The 15,901-nt window shown below is 38.4% G+C and overlaps 1 protein-coding gene across 1 annotated transcript in view; it reads left to right on the forward strand.

The window, feature by feature from the left end:
• NAMPT (nicotinamide phosphoribosyltransferase) overlaps positions 1–15,901 on the forward strand; it is a 30,826-nt gene that overhangs the window by 12,156 nt on the left and 2,769 nt on the right. Inside the window, exons 2-10 of the mRNA XM_062018900.1 lie at positions 75–231; positions 1,477–1,580; positions 4,215–4,343; positions 4,845–5,003; positions 5,347–5,483; positions 7,426–7,651; positions 8,863–8,982; positions 14,312–14,452; positions 14,612–14,746. Of these exons, the coding sequence (XP_061874884.1) occupies positions 75–231; positions 1,477–1,580; positions 4,215–4,343; positions 4,845–5,003; positions 5,347–5,483; positions 7,426–7,651; positions 8,863–8,982; positions 14,312–14,452; positions 14,612–14,746 (1,308 nt within the window). The remainder of the gene's footprint in view (positions 1–74; positions 232–1,476; positions 1,581–4,214; positions 4,344–4,844; positions 5,004–5,346; positions 5,484–7,425; positions 7,652–8,862; positions 8,983–14,311; positions 14,453–14,611; positions 14,747–15,901) is intronic.

Here is a 15,901-nt window from a genome sequence, read left to right on the forward strand (position 1 = left end):
TAACATGCAAATATGATTTCTCTTGTGCTTTGTAGTGACGTTTTGAGCTCTTACTGAAGTTTTTCTTAATGTAGGTTACACACTACAAGCAATATCCACCTAATACAAGCAAAGTATATTCCTACTTTGAATGTCGTGAAAAGAAGACTGAAAATTCCAAATTAAGGAAAGTGAAATATGAAGAAACTGTTTTTTATGGTTTGCAGTACATTCTGAATAAATACTTAAAAGGTAACGGTCTCAAATTCCAGTAAAACTTTACCTGTAAATAAGTATCTTAATTTTTCTCGAGCCTGGAGTCTTACAGTTGAAACAATTGCAGTTTATCTTGGTACAGTGTAGGTAGTGACATGCATAAGGTCTTATTTATGTGGCTCTGAAAATGAGATGTCCCCACTTGTAAAATTGTGTTGACTTGTTAATTCAGGCACTTCTCTGCTATGTTTATTTATACCAATGGTTTATTAAAAATGAAAAGCTGATAGTCTCCCAACCTCAGTGAGCTAAATTGAAATGAATGGAAATAGAGCAAGACTGCATAGAATCACAAGAAGACAGAAGATTTGGGAGAAAACACACTTCATGGTTTGAACATAAGCCAGCAAATACAGACTAAAGTTTACCATGTAGACTAAAAATGGTTTTAATTTCCCTTAAATTTTGATTGACATTCAGCTTAGACCATTGAATATGGCAGCTACATGTGAAAGTGTTTTCAAAATTGCAGTTTAATATTTTATTTGCTTTTTTGCATTATGTGCAAATATCACCTGTTCAGACCTGAATTCGAGTTGCCTTCTGCTAAACTCCAGAAGGGAAACTTTTTAGTCATGTGGCTTATCTTTGTCTTGATACAGAATCCATAAATATCTCTGCCAATTCTGCCAGATTGGTATTTCACTATATTCAGAGCACTTGATAATCTTATTTATTTTGTCTTTAGCCATCTGATGATTGTTCTGTAACTTTTGCAGTAGATGATTGGTCCTACAGCAGTAGCGATGCTCGTTCAAATAATGTGGCTAGTCTGTCAGTTCCTGTCGCAAGGCAGAGTGGTTGTAAAGCCTTTCCATGGGCATTCTCTCTGGAGCAGCATAGCCTAACCCTTGTGCTAGTCTGGCTGTGTCTTGTGTCATGTGCCACCCTGCACAAGCATCACATTCGTCTGAGAAAAGCACTGCTGCTAATACTCCTGACAGGCTTTTGACCGTCATAAAAGTAATAATCTCAAGTTGTTCCTGAGTCACCTGCAAACCACAAGTGTATCTTATGCAGTTGGGTTTATTGAGCATCCTAATCTAATGTAAGAAATGAATGTAAAATTTGGTTTTTTTATAGTTAATATACTGTGTTTTACATGATCTCCATGTCTTTGGTGGTATCAAAGTGACTATTCTCTGAGCCTTTTTGTTATTTATGTTATAGTTTGTTGAATATTCTAAGTTCCTAAGCTTTCATCTGTTTCTGAAATCACAGGTAAAGTGGTGACCAAAGAGAAAATAAAGGAAGCCAAAGAAGTATATAGGGAGCATTTTCAAGATGATGTCTTCAATGAAAAGGGATGGAACTATATTCTGGAGGTAAAAATTTGTGAAACTGGTATGAGATCATCACAAAGGATTTATGAATCAACTGTAGAATAAATACAGCAGTCATCTTCTAACTGTGATAGTAAAGACTGGTTAAATTTAGCTTTTTATGTTTAGTGTAAAGGGAGTAACAGCTGTCAAAGAATAATCATATAAACTGTAATTCCTTAGAGGAAAGTAATTTTCATCCATTCAGATGCCAAATACAGCTTTGCAGGTAATAAGGATTTATGGCTGCTGTCAGCCAGTTAGTGTGAAAGGGGGGCTTGTTGACAAGTCTCCATACATAATATAGGGCTTAGTGGTTGCTTGCATCATTTACATTGCTTTCTGTAACTAATCATAACCATTTTTATTCTAATGCAGAAGACATTACAACTTCTTGCATGTGTAACTAGTTCCAGGAAATACATGTTTTGTTCAATTGTTTCCTAAAGTTTTCAGATACTTCAGTTGAACTTTATGATGAAATGCAAGGTTTGAGCACTTCTGTCATACAAGTCCTTCCAAATTAAGTCTTTCCACAATCATTCTCCTTCCCTTTTGTTTAAAAAGTTGTCAATCTTCAAGTGATTGCAAACATCTCTTCTCCATAAAAGCAGCAGATTCAGAATAATAGCATGAATCAGAGCTGTTCTAATCTCTGCAGATTAATGAAATACTAAGTTTCATTGTGGGTTCTAGTGAACTAATATTTTTGGCATTTGAAAACACATTTTTCAGTTCTTTGCATTTATTTTTCCCTGGAGACTCTACTTGTATGTATTTTATGGTGGCATCTGTCTCTGAATATCTCTGGAAGTCATCTTTCAACCATGGAGAATGATAAGAGGTGCAAGAGAAGTGAATTTCAACTAAGTGTTGCAAATAGCAGCAGGATAAATAAATGCCCCGTTTTCTAAAAGGGAGTTGTGGAGTGGTTTCTAGAGGACTTGCTTCCATTTCAAATAACTGCAGATGTGAATCCAATCCAAATTTGCATTTAAGCTACATTATACATTGTGAGCTGCTTTGGTGTATGTTTCAAGTAATTTTGATCCCCCTTTGTCTGAACTACCAAATTAATACACTTAATGCTGCACGTCTGTCCACACGGAGTTTTAATGTGGTTTTAATTCCATTCAACTTTTGGTTTAGTCAAAAGAAGCCTTCCTGCATACTCCCTGTATACACTATTTATTCCTTTGGGAGATTTTCTTGTTAAAATTGTGCGTGTATATAAACAAATATGATTTCCACTTCTTGATCTTAGAAGCTGTTGGCTCTCAAATTGTAAGCGTGTCTACCTTTTGGGTCTTTGTGTGGCCTTATAAGCACACAGAGATCCTGCTTCTGCTCACTGAATTCCTGTATATAATCACATACCTACCACTTTGCTCTCTGGCTCTGTAACCTAATATGTAGTGTTGGCCAAAGTGGAGGAAGCAATGGCTGTATGAGTAAAATGCCAGCATGAATTTGAAATACACACACATGAATTTGTACTGAGAGTAAATGAATGAATATTGGTAGAGTGAAGGGCTGAAAGAAGGAAATGGACTGCCTGGAGAAGGAGGGGATGGTATAGAGGCTGGAAGTTGACAGGAGTTGATGAGTGATAGAGAACTGTACAATCTGGTTCTACCTAAAAAAGGACTATAATACAGTGTTATGGCGTGACCATACTGCTTTTTCCATGGACAAAATCAACATCTATAGCAACTCTGAAATCTGTTTTGTTTTTTCACTTAACTTCACTTTTGTCTTCATTGAATCATTAATAACTTATTTTGAGCCTTTCTGAAGGCTTCATTGTACTTTGTTAATCCTCAACAGACATCTCCAAGTCTGACAACTGAAGCCTGTGTGGTATATGAACACAACTTACTTCAGCTTTTGAAGAAACTTTTAAACTGTGGAGTATAAGAGGCTTCTGATCTGTTTTGGGCACTGGAGAATACGTTTTGATGCTACCCATGAATCTGTGTAATTTCTCAGAATTGATGCAATTTTTGTTGCCTTTAAATAACTCATGAGAAGCTTTCTGTCAAAAACTATTAATATACAAAACATTTTAAATATTATCAGTTTAGTTTGCAGAGTTCTTTCAGAAAATTGTAATTACTCTCTTACATTTGCTGTTTGCAACTCGCTCTTTTTCAGAGGCATAGTTCAAACAAAGTTTCATCCTTTGGGGGTGAAGGATTGAATTTGACCAAAGAATGACACTTCAAGATTAGATTCCATGTTTAGTGAATAATTGAGATGACAAAATGTTCTTTAAAATAGGTATTAAATGGACCCTACTCTAATAAATTAGCAAAGCACACATCTACACTCTGCAAAACTAGCCATGTTTTTGAAGGCCTAGGTAATAGCTAAACTTTGTTTTGCTTACTTTGTGTTAAAGCACTGAAGAAAAATGAGTTACAAATATTTCTTGTTCTGTGGGTAAAACTTATGTATTTCTAATAGACTGTTTAAGCCTTCTTCTCAACTTGTACAAAGAATACAATTAATAGTCATCACTTGGTTTGATAAAGCCACTTGGTTTTTAGCCTGACTCTTATTTGACTTCAGTGGGCAAAAGAGCGGCAAGTCCTAATCTTTCCTGTTGTCTAACAGTAATCACTGTTTCTTACACAGAAATATGATGGCCATCTTCCTATAGAAATAAAGGCTGTTCCTGAGGGCTCTGTAATTCCCAGAGGAAATGTTCTTTTCACAGTAGAAAACACAGATCCAGAGTGCTACTGGCTTACAAATTGGATTGAGGTCAGTTTTGGAAAGTTAACATGTTTTTTTCTCGGTAAATTTTAATGCACTTAAATGTAAGACTTGAACCCCCTATTGATTTAAGGGGAATTTCTGGCAGCTTTCATTTTCTGCTTTTCAGTAAGCTTGGGTTCTTTTTTATTTCAGTGCTCTTACACAGAGCTTTTCTTACTATCTGGCTAGAGATTGTAATAATTTTATAAGAAACAATTGTAATAATTTTACAACAGTACTCTTATCCATAAGGAAAGGAGAATGGGGGGGAATTGTGTGTCTGTAGCTTGGGAGTGATAACTCCTGAGCCAGTTAATAGCTGGTCTGCCTTAAAAAGGTGTGATAAAGGCTAATTACTTCAGCCCTAAAGCAAACTGTCAGAAACATCAGTACTTTCTGAACGGACAATGAGAATAAATAGACCTTTTTGTGCCTGATTAAGTGCCAAGTGAGGATTTTTAAGTCTAAACAAACATGCCTTTAATAATGTGATGGGTTTTGTTTTAGACTATTCTTGTGCAGTCATGGTATCCAATCACAGTGGCTACAAACTCTAGAGAGCAGAAAAAGATTTTGGCCAAATATTTGCTAGAGACTTCTGGCAGCTTAGAAGGACTGGAGTATAAACTGCATGACTTCGGCTACAGAGGAGTTTCTTCACAAGAGGTAATGCAGCTTGTCTAATAATTTGAGAGGTCTAATTGTTCTTGGCTATAAAGGATTGTAGCATGGATCTATTAGCAAGTGTCCCTGTTCAGCAGTGAAACTGTGAGTGCGTAGAGCACTGTTGTGTGTGGAGGGGACAGATTTGAGGTGAGAGGTGGGTAGGTGTCTGAACGAGACTGTGAGAGCTGTTTTCTTTTTGGAAGCTGTCTCTCCTATGTAAATCCATGAGGAGGATATTGGTGAAATAGGAACCGAGTCAGTTTTGCTGTTAGAAACTAGTTCTAGGAGGTGACTAGATTTAGGCTTCTATACTTGTGGCAACTGAAAGCTGCTTCTTTTTCAGACTGCAGGAATAGGAGCTTCAGCTCATTTGGTGAACTTCAAAGGAACAGACACTGTAGCAGGAATTGCATTAATTAAAAAGTACTATGGTACAAAAGATCCGGTTCCAGGATATTCTGTTCCAGCTGCTGAACACAGGTAAGGTAGCTTTTTTAAAAGTAACTTAACAAAATAGGTTTTTTCTTAGCCATCTTTGTATCCAGAATATTAAGCTGTTTCACTTCTGTCTTACAGTACTAGCCATGACTGATCTAGCTGTTGAGGCTGAATTCAACAGTGATGCTTTTGTATGTTCTAGGGGCACACCAGTTTGCTCTTAACTATAAATGTGGTTTTAAATGATTTTTAACTAGCATTCTTATCAGTGAATAAGTAAATCTTGATGATTCTTCTTAGAATAGACTTGAAGGCTTACAAGTTAAAGTATAAATTGAGTATTCACATTATAAACTTTAAATTTTGTTTTAGACATAAAATGACAAACCATGTAAGTCACAATTCTGGACTCTCCCAGACCATGTTCTCTCTCCAGAAGAGAGTGCTTCCCATCAGTGTAGCTAATTCAACTAATACTATCCTTGACCTCTCACTAAGAATTGTGAATGAGTTTTTAAGAGTAAGGCATTGATATCAGTCAGGCATTCGAGGTGAAGAGCTCTCATTTGTTTTATATCCAAATCCTGTACAAGATCAGGAGCAACTGTGAATCCTTGGACTTCACTGGATGTCTGCATACTGAAATGAGCAGAATATAGAGGAATACTTATTTAGTATAAAATCTAGTGGTTTCAAATAATGAGTAGTTCCTCTTTAGATCACAGGACAGATAATGGAAAGGCTTAAATGAATAGCACTCATAGGGTAATGATCATCTCTAAATGAATGCTGCTTCATAGAACTTTCTGGATGAGTGCTGTAGTGCTATTCTGGTAGTCCTGCTTGAACAGTAGAAGTGACAAACTTAAATGTCTTCTCTTAGCTTTACTTAGCACTATACTTAAATCCAAAAGTGATGGGTCAAGCAGCTATAAAATTCTTGGTAATGAAAGGAAACACATGGAGTGAAGAGAACAAGTGTCTTTTGCAGAGTATGTTGAAGTGGTGGTGTGAGAGCAGACAGCTTAAACTGCCCCAATTAGTTTATATTGCCCCTTTCCAAGTTAATACACAAAAAGTTTCCTGCAAAACACTTTTTTTTTTTTCAGAATTGTTCTCCTGTCCCCCAGCCTCCAATATGCTGTTGTTGTGTTGTACTTGCCTCTGGCATGTCACCAGGGTTGTCCTTGGTCTGCCTGACTTTTGACACAGATTTTGTCTCTTTGGTACTGTGATCTGGGCCTTGTCTGCAGTAGTTAATGCTATCTTTTTTATGGTAAAAATTCAATGCCCTCTAGCTCTTACTGCACACCTGAGCTTTGCATGAGAGTATGTTTAGGTGTTCACACACAAGGTACTGAGGTCAGTGATGTCAGCTGGTCTGTGACAGCCACACACAGAACAGCTGCTGCAGATCAACTGGTGTTCAGTAACTTATTACCCTTCTTAGCAACTCTGTTTTATGTACTAGTCCATACCCTTGCACCAAGGGTAATGCCACGAGATTCTCTAGAAGAGTGTTTGTGTGAGTGAGCATAATGGTTTTATATCGCTAGTAAAAAAGAAAATAAGTTGTTTTTTCTTCAGAGATTTTCCTAACATATGCTGCTAGTTCTCCACTTCCCATTTTGTAGCCTAAAGTTGCTGGAGCAGATGTTCTGTTCTTGAATCTGTAGCTCTCTAACTGTCTGAATCACAGATTTAAGAGAAACAATCAGAAATGTTAAGTCTCATTTACATGTGAAAGAAGTTTCACGTGTCAAGTCTCTTGTCTGAGTTGCCAAAGATAAATCCAGAGTACTGTTTATTTAGCACGTAGTATATTTACTATCCATGCAACACGGAATTGGCTAGCATGTGGGTTATACTGTGGTGTAATCATGTTGCCTGTCATTATCTTGAGCTGTTGCTGGTAGGAAATACAGAATGTGTGATTTAACACATAAACACAACTCTAATGTGCATTTTTCCATTGACTTTACAGTACCATAACAGCTTGGGGGAAAGATCATGAAAAAGATGCTTTTGAGCACATAGTGACACAGTTTTCTTCAGTGCCTGTATCTGTGGTTAGTGACAGCTATGACATTTACAATGCCTGTGAAAGGATATGGGGTGATGACCTACGGCATATAATTGAAGCCCGAAGTCCAGAGGCACCACTTATTATTAGACCAGATTCTGGAAATCCTCTTGACACTGTTTTAAAGGTAATACTTTTCTTGAAGACATTGTATACAAGGTTGGGAATTGTTTTACTGGAAGTGTAATACAACTACAATTGGGAATTTTATTACAGGATTGTTTTGTAATGACTGGCTAACAACCATAGGCAACATAATGCTGTAACTTGGTATGCATAGTATGTAGTTGCTGCTGGATAATTTGGACCTGCTGAAAATGTGAACATTTCCCTCATCTCAATATAGATGGGGAAACTCTTTTGCAGCCTGAATAGTTTAATCTCTTCATCAAACCCATTCTTGCATAGCTTTCGTGAAGCTTTTACAACAGTTGCCAATTTTGCTAGTCTAATGCTGCTGGAATGATTCTGTAAAGAAGAACTTTCATCATGTAATAACAAATAAAATGGGAAACAACTTGAGTATTAAACACTAGACCAATAAGACTTCTCACCACCAAATTTAGGTATCTTGTCATCCTGTGTTAATCTAATTCGCTGTGCTACAAATAAAACTTTAGCACTCTACTCCTTAATTACATGCGTTTAAGTCAGTGACACACAGCTTCCAAGTTGAAAAGTGCTTCTTGCCTCATGGCTCTTTAGAGAGTGTAATGATTGTTGCAGTTCTGTAATGAAAGCTGTTGATACCTCTGAATTTGAGTAGCTGTCAGTGCTGCTTTAATAAGGAAGTAGGGGAGATTTTAGTTGCATTGGTACTCTATCAAATTAGATCCATGCAACTTTAGCAATTTTTTCTTTGGGACAAGTAACATAGCACAAATAGGAACTCTGAGTAATCTCTGTCAGAGCTGATAAGAAAAATGCCTAACAGAAGTGTTTAATTACTGGTGGCTAACAAAATTGCAGAAAACCAAAAGCCGTATCCACCGTCATAATAAGGGAGGTCAAAAGAAGAGCAGAATCTTCAGTTGACACATTTGACAGCAAAAACTCACAGCAACCAAAGAGAAAGGAGGGAACTGTGGTTGTGATTCGCTCTTGGGTACAAGTTCATAAAGATCCTGTGGTCTGTGACTGCTTTAATGGCTTCCACCATGATATGTGGCACGCTTTTTGTTTGTGTGGCTGCGTGGATGGATTTGGAGCAGGATATGTGGGTGTATTTGTGGCTTTTTCTTTTCTGGGGGGAGAGAGCAAGCTCAAATGTGGACATTTTTATTTTATTGAAATGGCAGGTTTTTATTTTCATTTTGAGATGTCTCCTCCTTCCAACAGGTCTTGGAGATTTTAGGGAAGAAGTTTCCTATTACAGAGAACTCAAAAGGCTACAAGTTGCTGCCACCGTACCTCAAAGTTATTCAGGGGGATGGTGTGGATATCAACACGTTGCAAGAGGTAGGAGATCCCCTTCATGTGTCAGGGTGACTATGGCAGTGTTGATATTTAATCTGGACGCTGTTATGACAAGGCCAGATGTTGCAAGAGAGACTGCTGACCCCACCCTGCCCTTTGTTCCACACACTGGCAGCAATATCCCAATCTGTAAAACAAATTCATTAAAACTCCACAGGAATTTATTAACACACCTTAAAAAAACCTAAAAGGCATTTCCTAACCTTCCTCTTGTAACCCTTCTCCTCCCATTGTCTCTGCTCTTTGTTTGCTTTTATGCTGCTTGTCAAGTCTAATTCAAGTCAAGATCTGGCAGTGTTTGGTCCTTTCATTTGTATCAAAGGCACATTGCATGATTGCCCTGCTATAGCGATAGTAGTAATTAACTCTTTGCTCATTAGTTACGTACCATCTGAAGTGTGCTTGCGCTCAAATATTGAAGGTGTAGTTTTGAATAAAGCTTATTGAGAACAAGGGTAAGGGGGGCAAATTCATTGACTTGGCAGCTAGTGGAAAAAGGATTGTTGAAAGCCCAGAAAATACGTATAACTGACTAGACTGTACTGAGTCAAAAGCACAGTTTCATCAAGACAAAAAGTGGTTATTTAGTGGATGCTGCATGCTTGAACCCAGTTACAAATTCAGTGTTGGTTAGATGGAAATATTAGGAAATATGATGTGGTTGCAAAGGTACTGACTACCTGGAGTAACTACAGAGGGGGGGGCCATAAAAGGAAAATTTAACTTTATCACATTTGTCTTGGATCATTCATCTTCAACTGTATTAAGGGTTCAAAACCAGAGATAAATTGGATAAATTGAAGATTAACTTTACTTGATTTTATTGATGCTTGTCTTGGCTTTCCAGATTGACACATCCTTAGATTCTTCTTAAAGTTGACTTTTACTGCTCCTCAAAATTAGGAATGAGACACACATCAGACTTTTGTAGTCTGAAGCTATCTGCATATGTGACGTGGGCACATAATGTGAACCTCAATGACAGAACTCAAATTTGTCACCCAGATCATTAGAGAGCAGTTATTACTGAGATTCTGAACCAATGTGCCACCTCTAGTGCAGTCACACACTATGGTTTTGTTCCTTCTCCAATAGCCTTTAAAGCAAATTTTCTTTTACTTTATTTTTTTGTCCCATGTGGCTTTTACTCTTTTTATTTTTTTCCTAAGTAAACTTCTGCTTGTTCTCAACAACTCTTTAACAGGGCTGATGCCTGTGCTAGTTAAAATAGGTTGTGATTGAGATTTTTTTGAGTCATGACAGGAAGGAAACTGGACTATTAATCTTTTCCTGTAAGGAACTTGAAGGCTGTTTTCTGTAAGTTATGCTGGATAAAATTCAGGGAAGCTCATATAGCATCAACTGTAATCAAAATATTAAAATTACTATTTAAAATCTTTACATGAGAAGAAACAATGCACTACTTCCCAGGTTCTAGGTAGAGTAGGAAAATAATTCCAGGAGCAACTGGGAGACACTAAGAGGCAGAAGGAGCAATTCTTTGTTCAAATGATCTAAGTACTTTCTTCATCAAACTGTAACTGATTATAAGGAAAAGCCTACCTCTACTATGTAGTAAAAGAGTTGAAGATCTGTTTCCACAAGATATGCAGAGCAGACACAACTCAGTGCTGCCTCATGGCCACCACCTCATCTGCTCCTGACCTTGTTATGCACTTCATGCCAGCTTGGTCACTGAACTGCTGGTCATTAAATTTTAGTCCACACATGTACCAGCAAACTAAGGCAGTACTCACCAGCACAGCACAGGAGAGAAAATTAGCAGTTGATTTGAGCTGGGAAAAGCAGGCAGGAAGGAAAGAGGTGCTTCTTATTTGTCAGTAGCAAGTTGCGTTGAAGCAAGCCTAACTTTAGTCATGTTTCAATTTCATGGGTGTCTTCATCCTCTTATGTCAGCAAAACCAAGGTTACTGTGATGACTTTTGGAAGACTGTGTAATAGCTTTCCATTAAACAAACAAACCCCACAACAAAACAACCCACAACAAAAAAATCCAAACCACCACCAACAAAAAAAAAAGCCTGCCCCAAAAGCAACCTAACCCTGAAGTATAATGCATCTGTTTCATTAACAGCAGTTTACATAAACAAATATGAATGTATTGCTGTGGCCATCTCTCTTTTTCCCCTTCTAAAATCCCATGCAAGTGATTGTTCTAATTACTCCCTATCAGATTGTAGGTATGATTTATTGTTACAGATGAGAGGAAAGGTAATGGATACAGTAGAAATTCTAGAATGAGTAATGACTGATCAGTCTCATTTAACCAAGCTAGCTGAAACAACAATATAGAAAACAACTCAGAGTATAAACTGGATTTTAAAATTCTTTGTTTTAATAGGGGATGCTGGTAGAACAGGTAAGGAACCTTTTCTGACTTTCTTCTAGCATTTTCACTTTTAAAAATCATTCCAATCTGCTAACTCCACAATATACTACACTTTCAAAGGATTTTCTTTGAACATTCAATTTCCAGATGTCTTGAATTTTTATACAACAAAAATCCTCTAATCTGGAGTTACAGTTGATATATTAATCATGCTCATAATGTTCAGAAGAAGCTGGTCAGAACCTTGACACTTGAACTATTCTCCTGTATAGGTTTGAAAATGTGAGACAAGACACTCTTCTATATTGTTTTCTTTTGGAGGAGGTTTCTGTTGTTTCAGATCTTCCCCTTTCTCTGTTACTGCTGCTGTTTGCCATCTCTTCATCATACTTAAGGAAGCTGTTACCTGGTCACTGATAGAGTCAGAGCTATCTTTCAGCTTAGTCTCAATTTCCTTCTACCACTCACCAGCCAAAGATCAGTCTGAGTAAGGAAACCCCTTGGGAGAGTGTGGAAAGGTGGAAGCCACTTCTTCACCTAGAGTAAGTGAAGGGGTAGAAGATGAACCTGTAGTAGAAAGTAGAAGATGATGCCTGTGGTAGAAGATGAACAAACCATCTGTAAGTGAGAGCAGGGACACTGACTGGAAGGGAGTTCATGTTTCTTCTCGCTCAGATAAGAAGGTTAATGGGCCGTGGCCCAGCTATGCCACACTTGTACTGACATCTGTTAACCTGCAAGTATCAGTGAAGCACCATGTGCCTTGGTAGGGTGTTGTTTATACCAGGTAGTTTGAGCCACATCTTGAAGGCATGTTCAGGCGAGTTCAGTGCCAGACTGATGTATAAAACTGGATAAGGAAAGGAGTAGAATGCTCAGGCATGGCCAGCAGTTCACATGGCATCAGGCTTGGCCAGTGTCTGGATAGAACTCGATAATCGAGTTCAGGTTTGTGATTTGTGTTTCCAAAAGACAGTGTAGACAAGCAGAGTCTGTATCCAGGCCCAGTCAAGTCTGGTTTTACTATTGGGCCTTATGCTTAAGGGGAGAGGGTATACAAGATCCTTTCTCTTACTCTTGGTTATCTTCAGTTACTTCTGAGATGCTTAAGGGAGAATTTAATTCATTTAAATCCTTTATAGTCCCTCGGCACTGCTTTTAACTGCTTTCAGGAGAACCTATTTGTGAAAGCAGAGATTCCTTTTATGCACGGTCACTGTCTGAGAGGATATGATGACTACTGCCAAAAATACACAGGATTGTCACATATTGAAGGGGTATTTGTTCAGGATACAAAACTTCCAAAGGTTTCCATTAGGTGAAAGTTGTGATGGTAGGGCCAGAGATTTGTTTTGCTTGGCTTTTTAGAAGAGGCTGAGTAAGCTGGTGCCATTAGAATGATGGAAACTCCCTGCGAGCTTTACTAGGGAAACCTCTGCTGAAAATACAGTGGGGAAAGTGTTCAGAGCATACTCTGAGAGGTTTATGGCTCTGCAGTCTACCTCTCCTGTTGGCTGGCCTCTGTCAGGCATTCAGAGTATCAATCTGGTTGTGACTGAATGGATAGACAAAATACTAGAGTGACTTTTTTACATTAGCTGCCCGTTTGCCACTGCCTGAAGCTGGAATTGAGTCTGTCTTTTTAGCATATGAATTACACTCATTTTGCCTTAGCTGTCCTTTTAAAAAAGTGACTTGTCACCAGGAGCTCCTGAAATAGTCCTGTTCAGTGTTGCTCTGGCATTTCTTTTTGATGCAGGAAGCCTAGACTGCACAAAAAGATCACCAGACTTACAACAATGTTGGTGTTTTAAACTGTTCACCATAGATTGTCTTCCTCATACCTAGGAAAGTTTTAGGAAGAACGTTTTCACTGAGGGGGTTGTTAGATGCTGGCACAGGCTGCCCAGGGACATAGTGGAGTCACCATCCCTGGATATATTTAGGAGACACACAGATGAGGTACTGAGAGACATGGTTTAGTGGTGGCTTTAGCAGTGTGAGGTTAGTGGTTGGACTGTCTTAAAAAGGTTATCCAACAAAAGTGATACTACAAAATTCCATGTGCTTCTGCTTCTCCCCTTCCTTTTAATCCGGATGGATGTGACTTTGCTGTTGCACCCACTCTGAAGCTTTTTCTCACTGGCTTTTGTTAGTAGAACGATTAGGAGATAAGAGTTCAAAACACTGTCTTATTTAAACTAGAATCATCATTTCAGGCTGTCATAAGGGTAAATGGTCAGGGAAGCAAATCTTGGTCGTTTATGAGCATGACTAAACTGGCACCAATTACTCCAGGCTAGAGGATCCCATGTTTGTCTGAATGAGGGTTGGGAGGAAATGGTACAGTAAGTTTAACTTGACTGTTGATAGCAGTGCAGTTCATATTGATCTGTACCTGCCTCAGAAGGTAGCAAAGCAAACTTTTTGAGCAGCTTTATGTATTTCTATTCCCTATCTATCAAAATTGCTAATCTAATTCTAGTCAATGTGATTTCTCAGGAGAACTGCTCTGTTAAGTCACTGGTCAAAGTGGATCATAACTTTGTGGAGTTAATGAGCAAGACAACTGTTTTATTTCAGGATACATGCTATGGTTTGAGGTCTTCCCATAATTCTGAGGCATGGAAGACTCTAAAATACTCCCATGAAGCCTGTTTATTTTTCTTTAGAGCTCTGATTTTTCTGGGCATTGCATTACTGTGCAACCCTACTTTAGGTATATGCTGGCATAATAGTTTTACAACAAAAGCTTTCTATGATTATGCCATGCAGGAATAGCAAATGAAAATGGAAATATTGTGTCAAGTACGGACAGAATTGTTACATACACCTCCTGGAAACTGAATGTCAGTTGGTTTAATTGTCTGTAAAAGCATCTTGTTGAAGTAGTGTAATATTCTTACAGAAAATGGCACGGCCTGAAAGTATACTCCATCATAATTCTCTTTTTCTTATTAGATTGTGGAGGGAATGAAGAAGAATAAATGGAGCATTGAGAATATTGCCTTTGGATCTGGTGGAGCTTTGTTGCAGAAACTAACCAGAGATCTCTTAAACTGTTCCTTCAAGTGTAGTTACGTGGTGACCAACGGTCTCGGGGTACGTCCTTATATAGCTTCTGCCATTTTGTTTTCAGTAGAGGCCTCCTCGCTCGAAAACCTGTTTGACATTGCCTGTTACATGACCACCACCCTCACTAGGTACCCAAACCCCATAAAGCCCTTTCCTTTAACCCCCGTCCCTTGTGTTTGGTTTTAGGTAAATGTCTTCAAGGATCCGGTTGCTGACCCAAACAAGAGGTCGAAGAAAGGCCGACTGTCGCTGCACAGGACGCCTGCCGGGGAGTACGTGACGCTGGAGGAAGGCAAGGGGGATCTGGAGGAGTATGGACAGGTAGGAGCTTCCAAAATGTATCACATCGTTCTTCATACAAAAATACAAAATTCAGGTGTTAACTTGATTTCAGAAATTGTTTTTTAATAGTCTTTTTGTTCAACTCACATCTTGCTACCTCAGAAGCGTCCCCACTGCTAAATGCAGTAACAGCACAATGTTGGAATGCCAGTAGAATGGTCAGGCTCTACAGGCAAAGACATTTCTCTTTTTTGCCTTCAGAAACAAGAGAATGTTGTTGTTCTCTGTGAAAAGTAATGTCCCAGTTTTGCAAAACGTACGCTAGACAAGTAGTTTTATATGAGCTATGTTGCACAGTTTGAGCAGTTGGAGGTGGGAGAGGAATAGACATAACTAAAATGTGTTTCTACTTCTCCATTATGATTTTTTAAATGATTCCTTCTATTGTTAGGGCTCTGTATGTGGAGTGGCTGCACAGTTTTGAAAGATGTAAATTTAATCCAGGAGTTCCAGTTTAAAATTGTTTTACAATTGCAAAGGGAAGTACTATTTCAGTAAAATAAGCACAAACTTTATGCCAGTCTGAGGCTTTTGGTGTGACATCTCTTATGCTTTCAGTGTGTGAGCAGTGAAATATTTAACTAAATGTTGACTCTGCTTGAATTGAGGACTGAAAATAAGTTAGAATTACACTTGGGCCTTTAGAAGCTGGAGGTTTATTGAGGTTTCTGGTCTAGAGAAGCACATTTCAGTGTTCCTAGGCAGAGAGGTAGTAGAAGACATTCTGCTTCGTGCAACAGTGAGCACCAAACACAGATATCTGAGAAATTTTGAGACAGAAAACAGTTATATACACTGTAGATAACATGCTCTTGATACAGAGATTAAAGAAAAAAGACTTTCCAGCTTATGTATTTCACTGTTCAGGTGAGGGAGCCCAGGCACAGGCTGCCCAGAGGGGTTGTGGAGTCTCCTTCCTTGGAGGTCTTCAAGACCCGCCTGGACATGTTCCTATGTGACCTGATCTAAGTGAACCTGCTTATGCAGGGGAGTTGGACTAGATGATCTCTAAAGGTCTCTTCCAACCCCTACCATTCTATGATTCTATGTACATACATACATGTGTATATGTTTGTGATGAATGAGATATGTCTATCTAGATAGATATGTAGAGAAGGTGGGACCTAATGGGGA

Source organism: Colius striatus, chromosome 1 (assembly GCF_028858725.1).
Source record: "Colius striatus isolate bColStr4 chromosome 1, bColStr4.1.hap1, whole genome shotgun sequence".
NCBI lineage: Eukaryota > Metazoa > Chordata > Aves > Coliiformes > Coliidae > Colius > Colius striatus.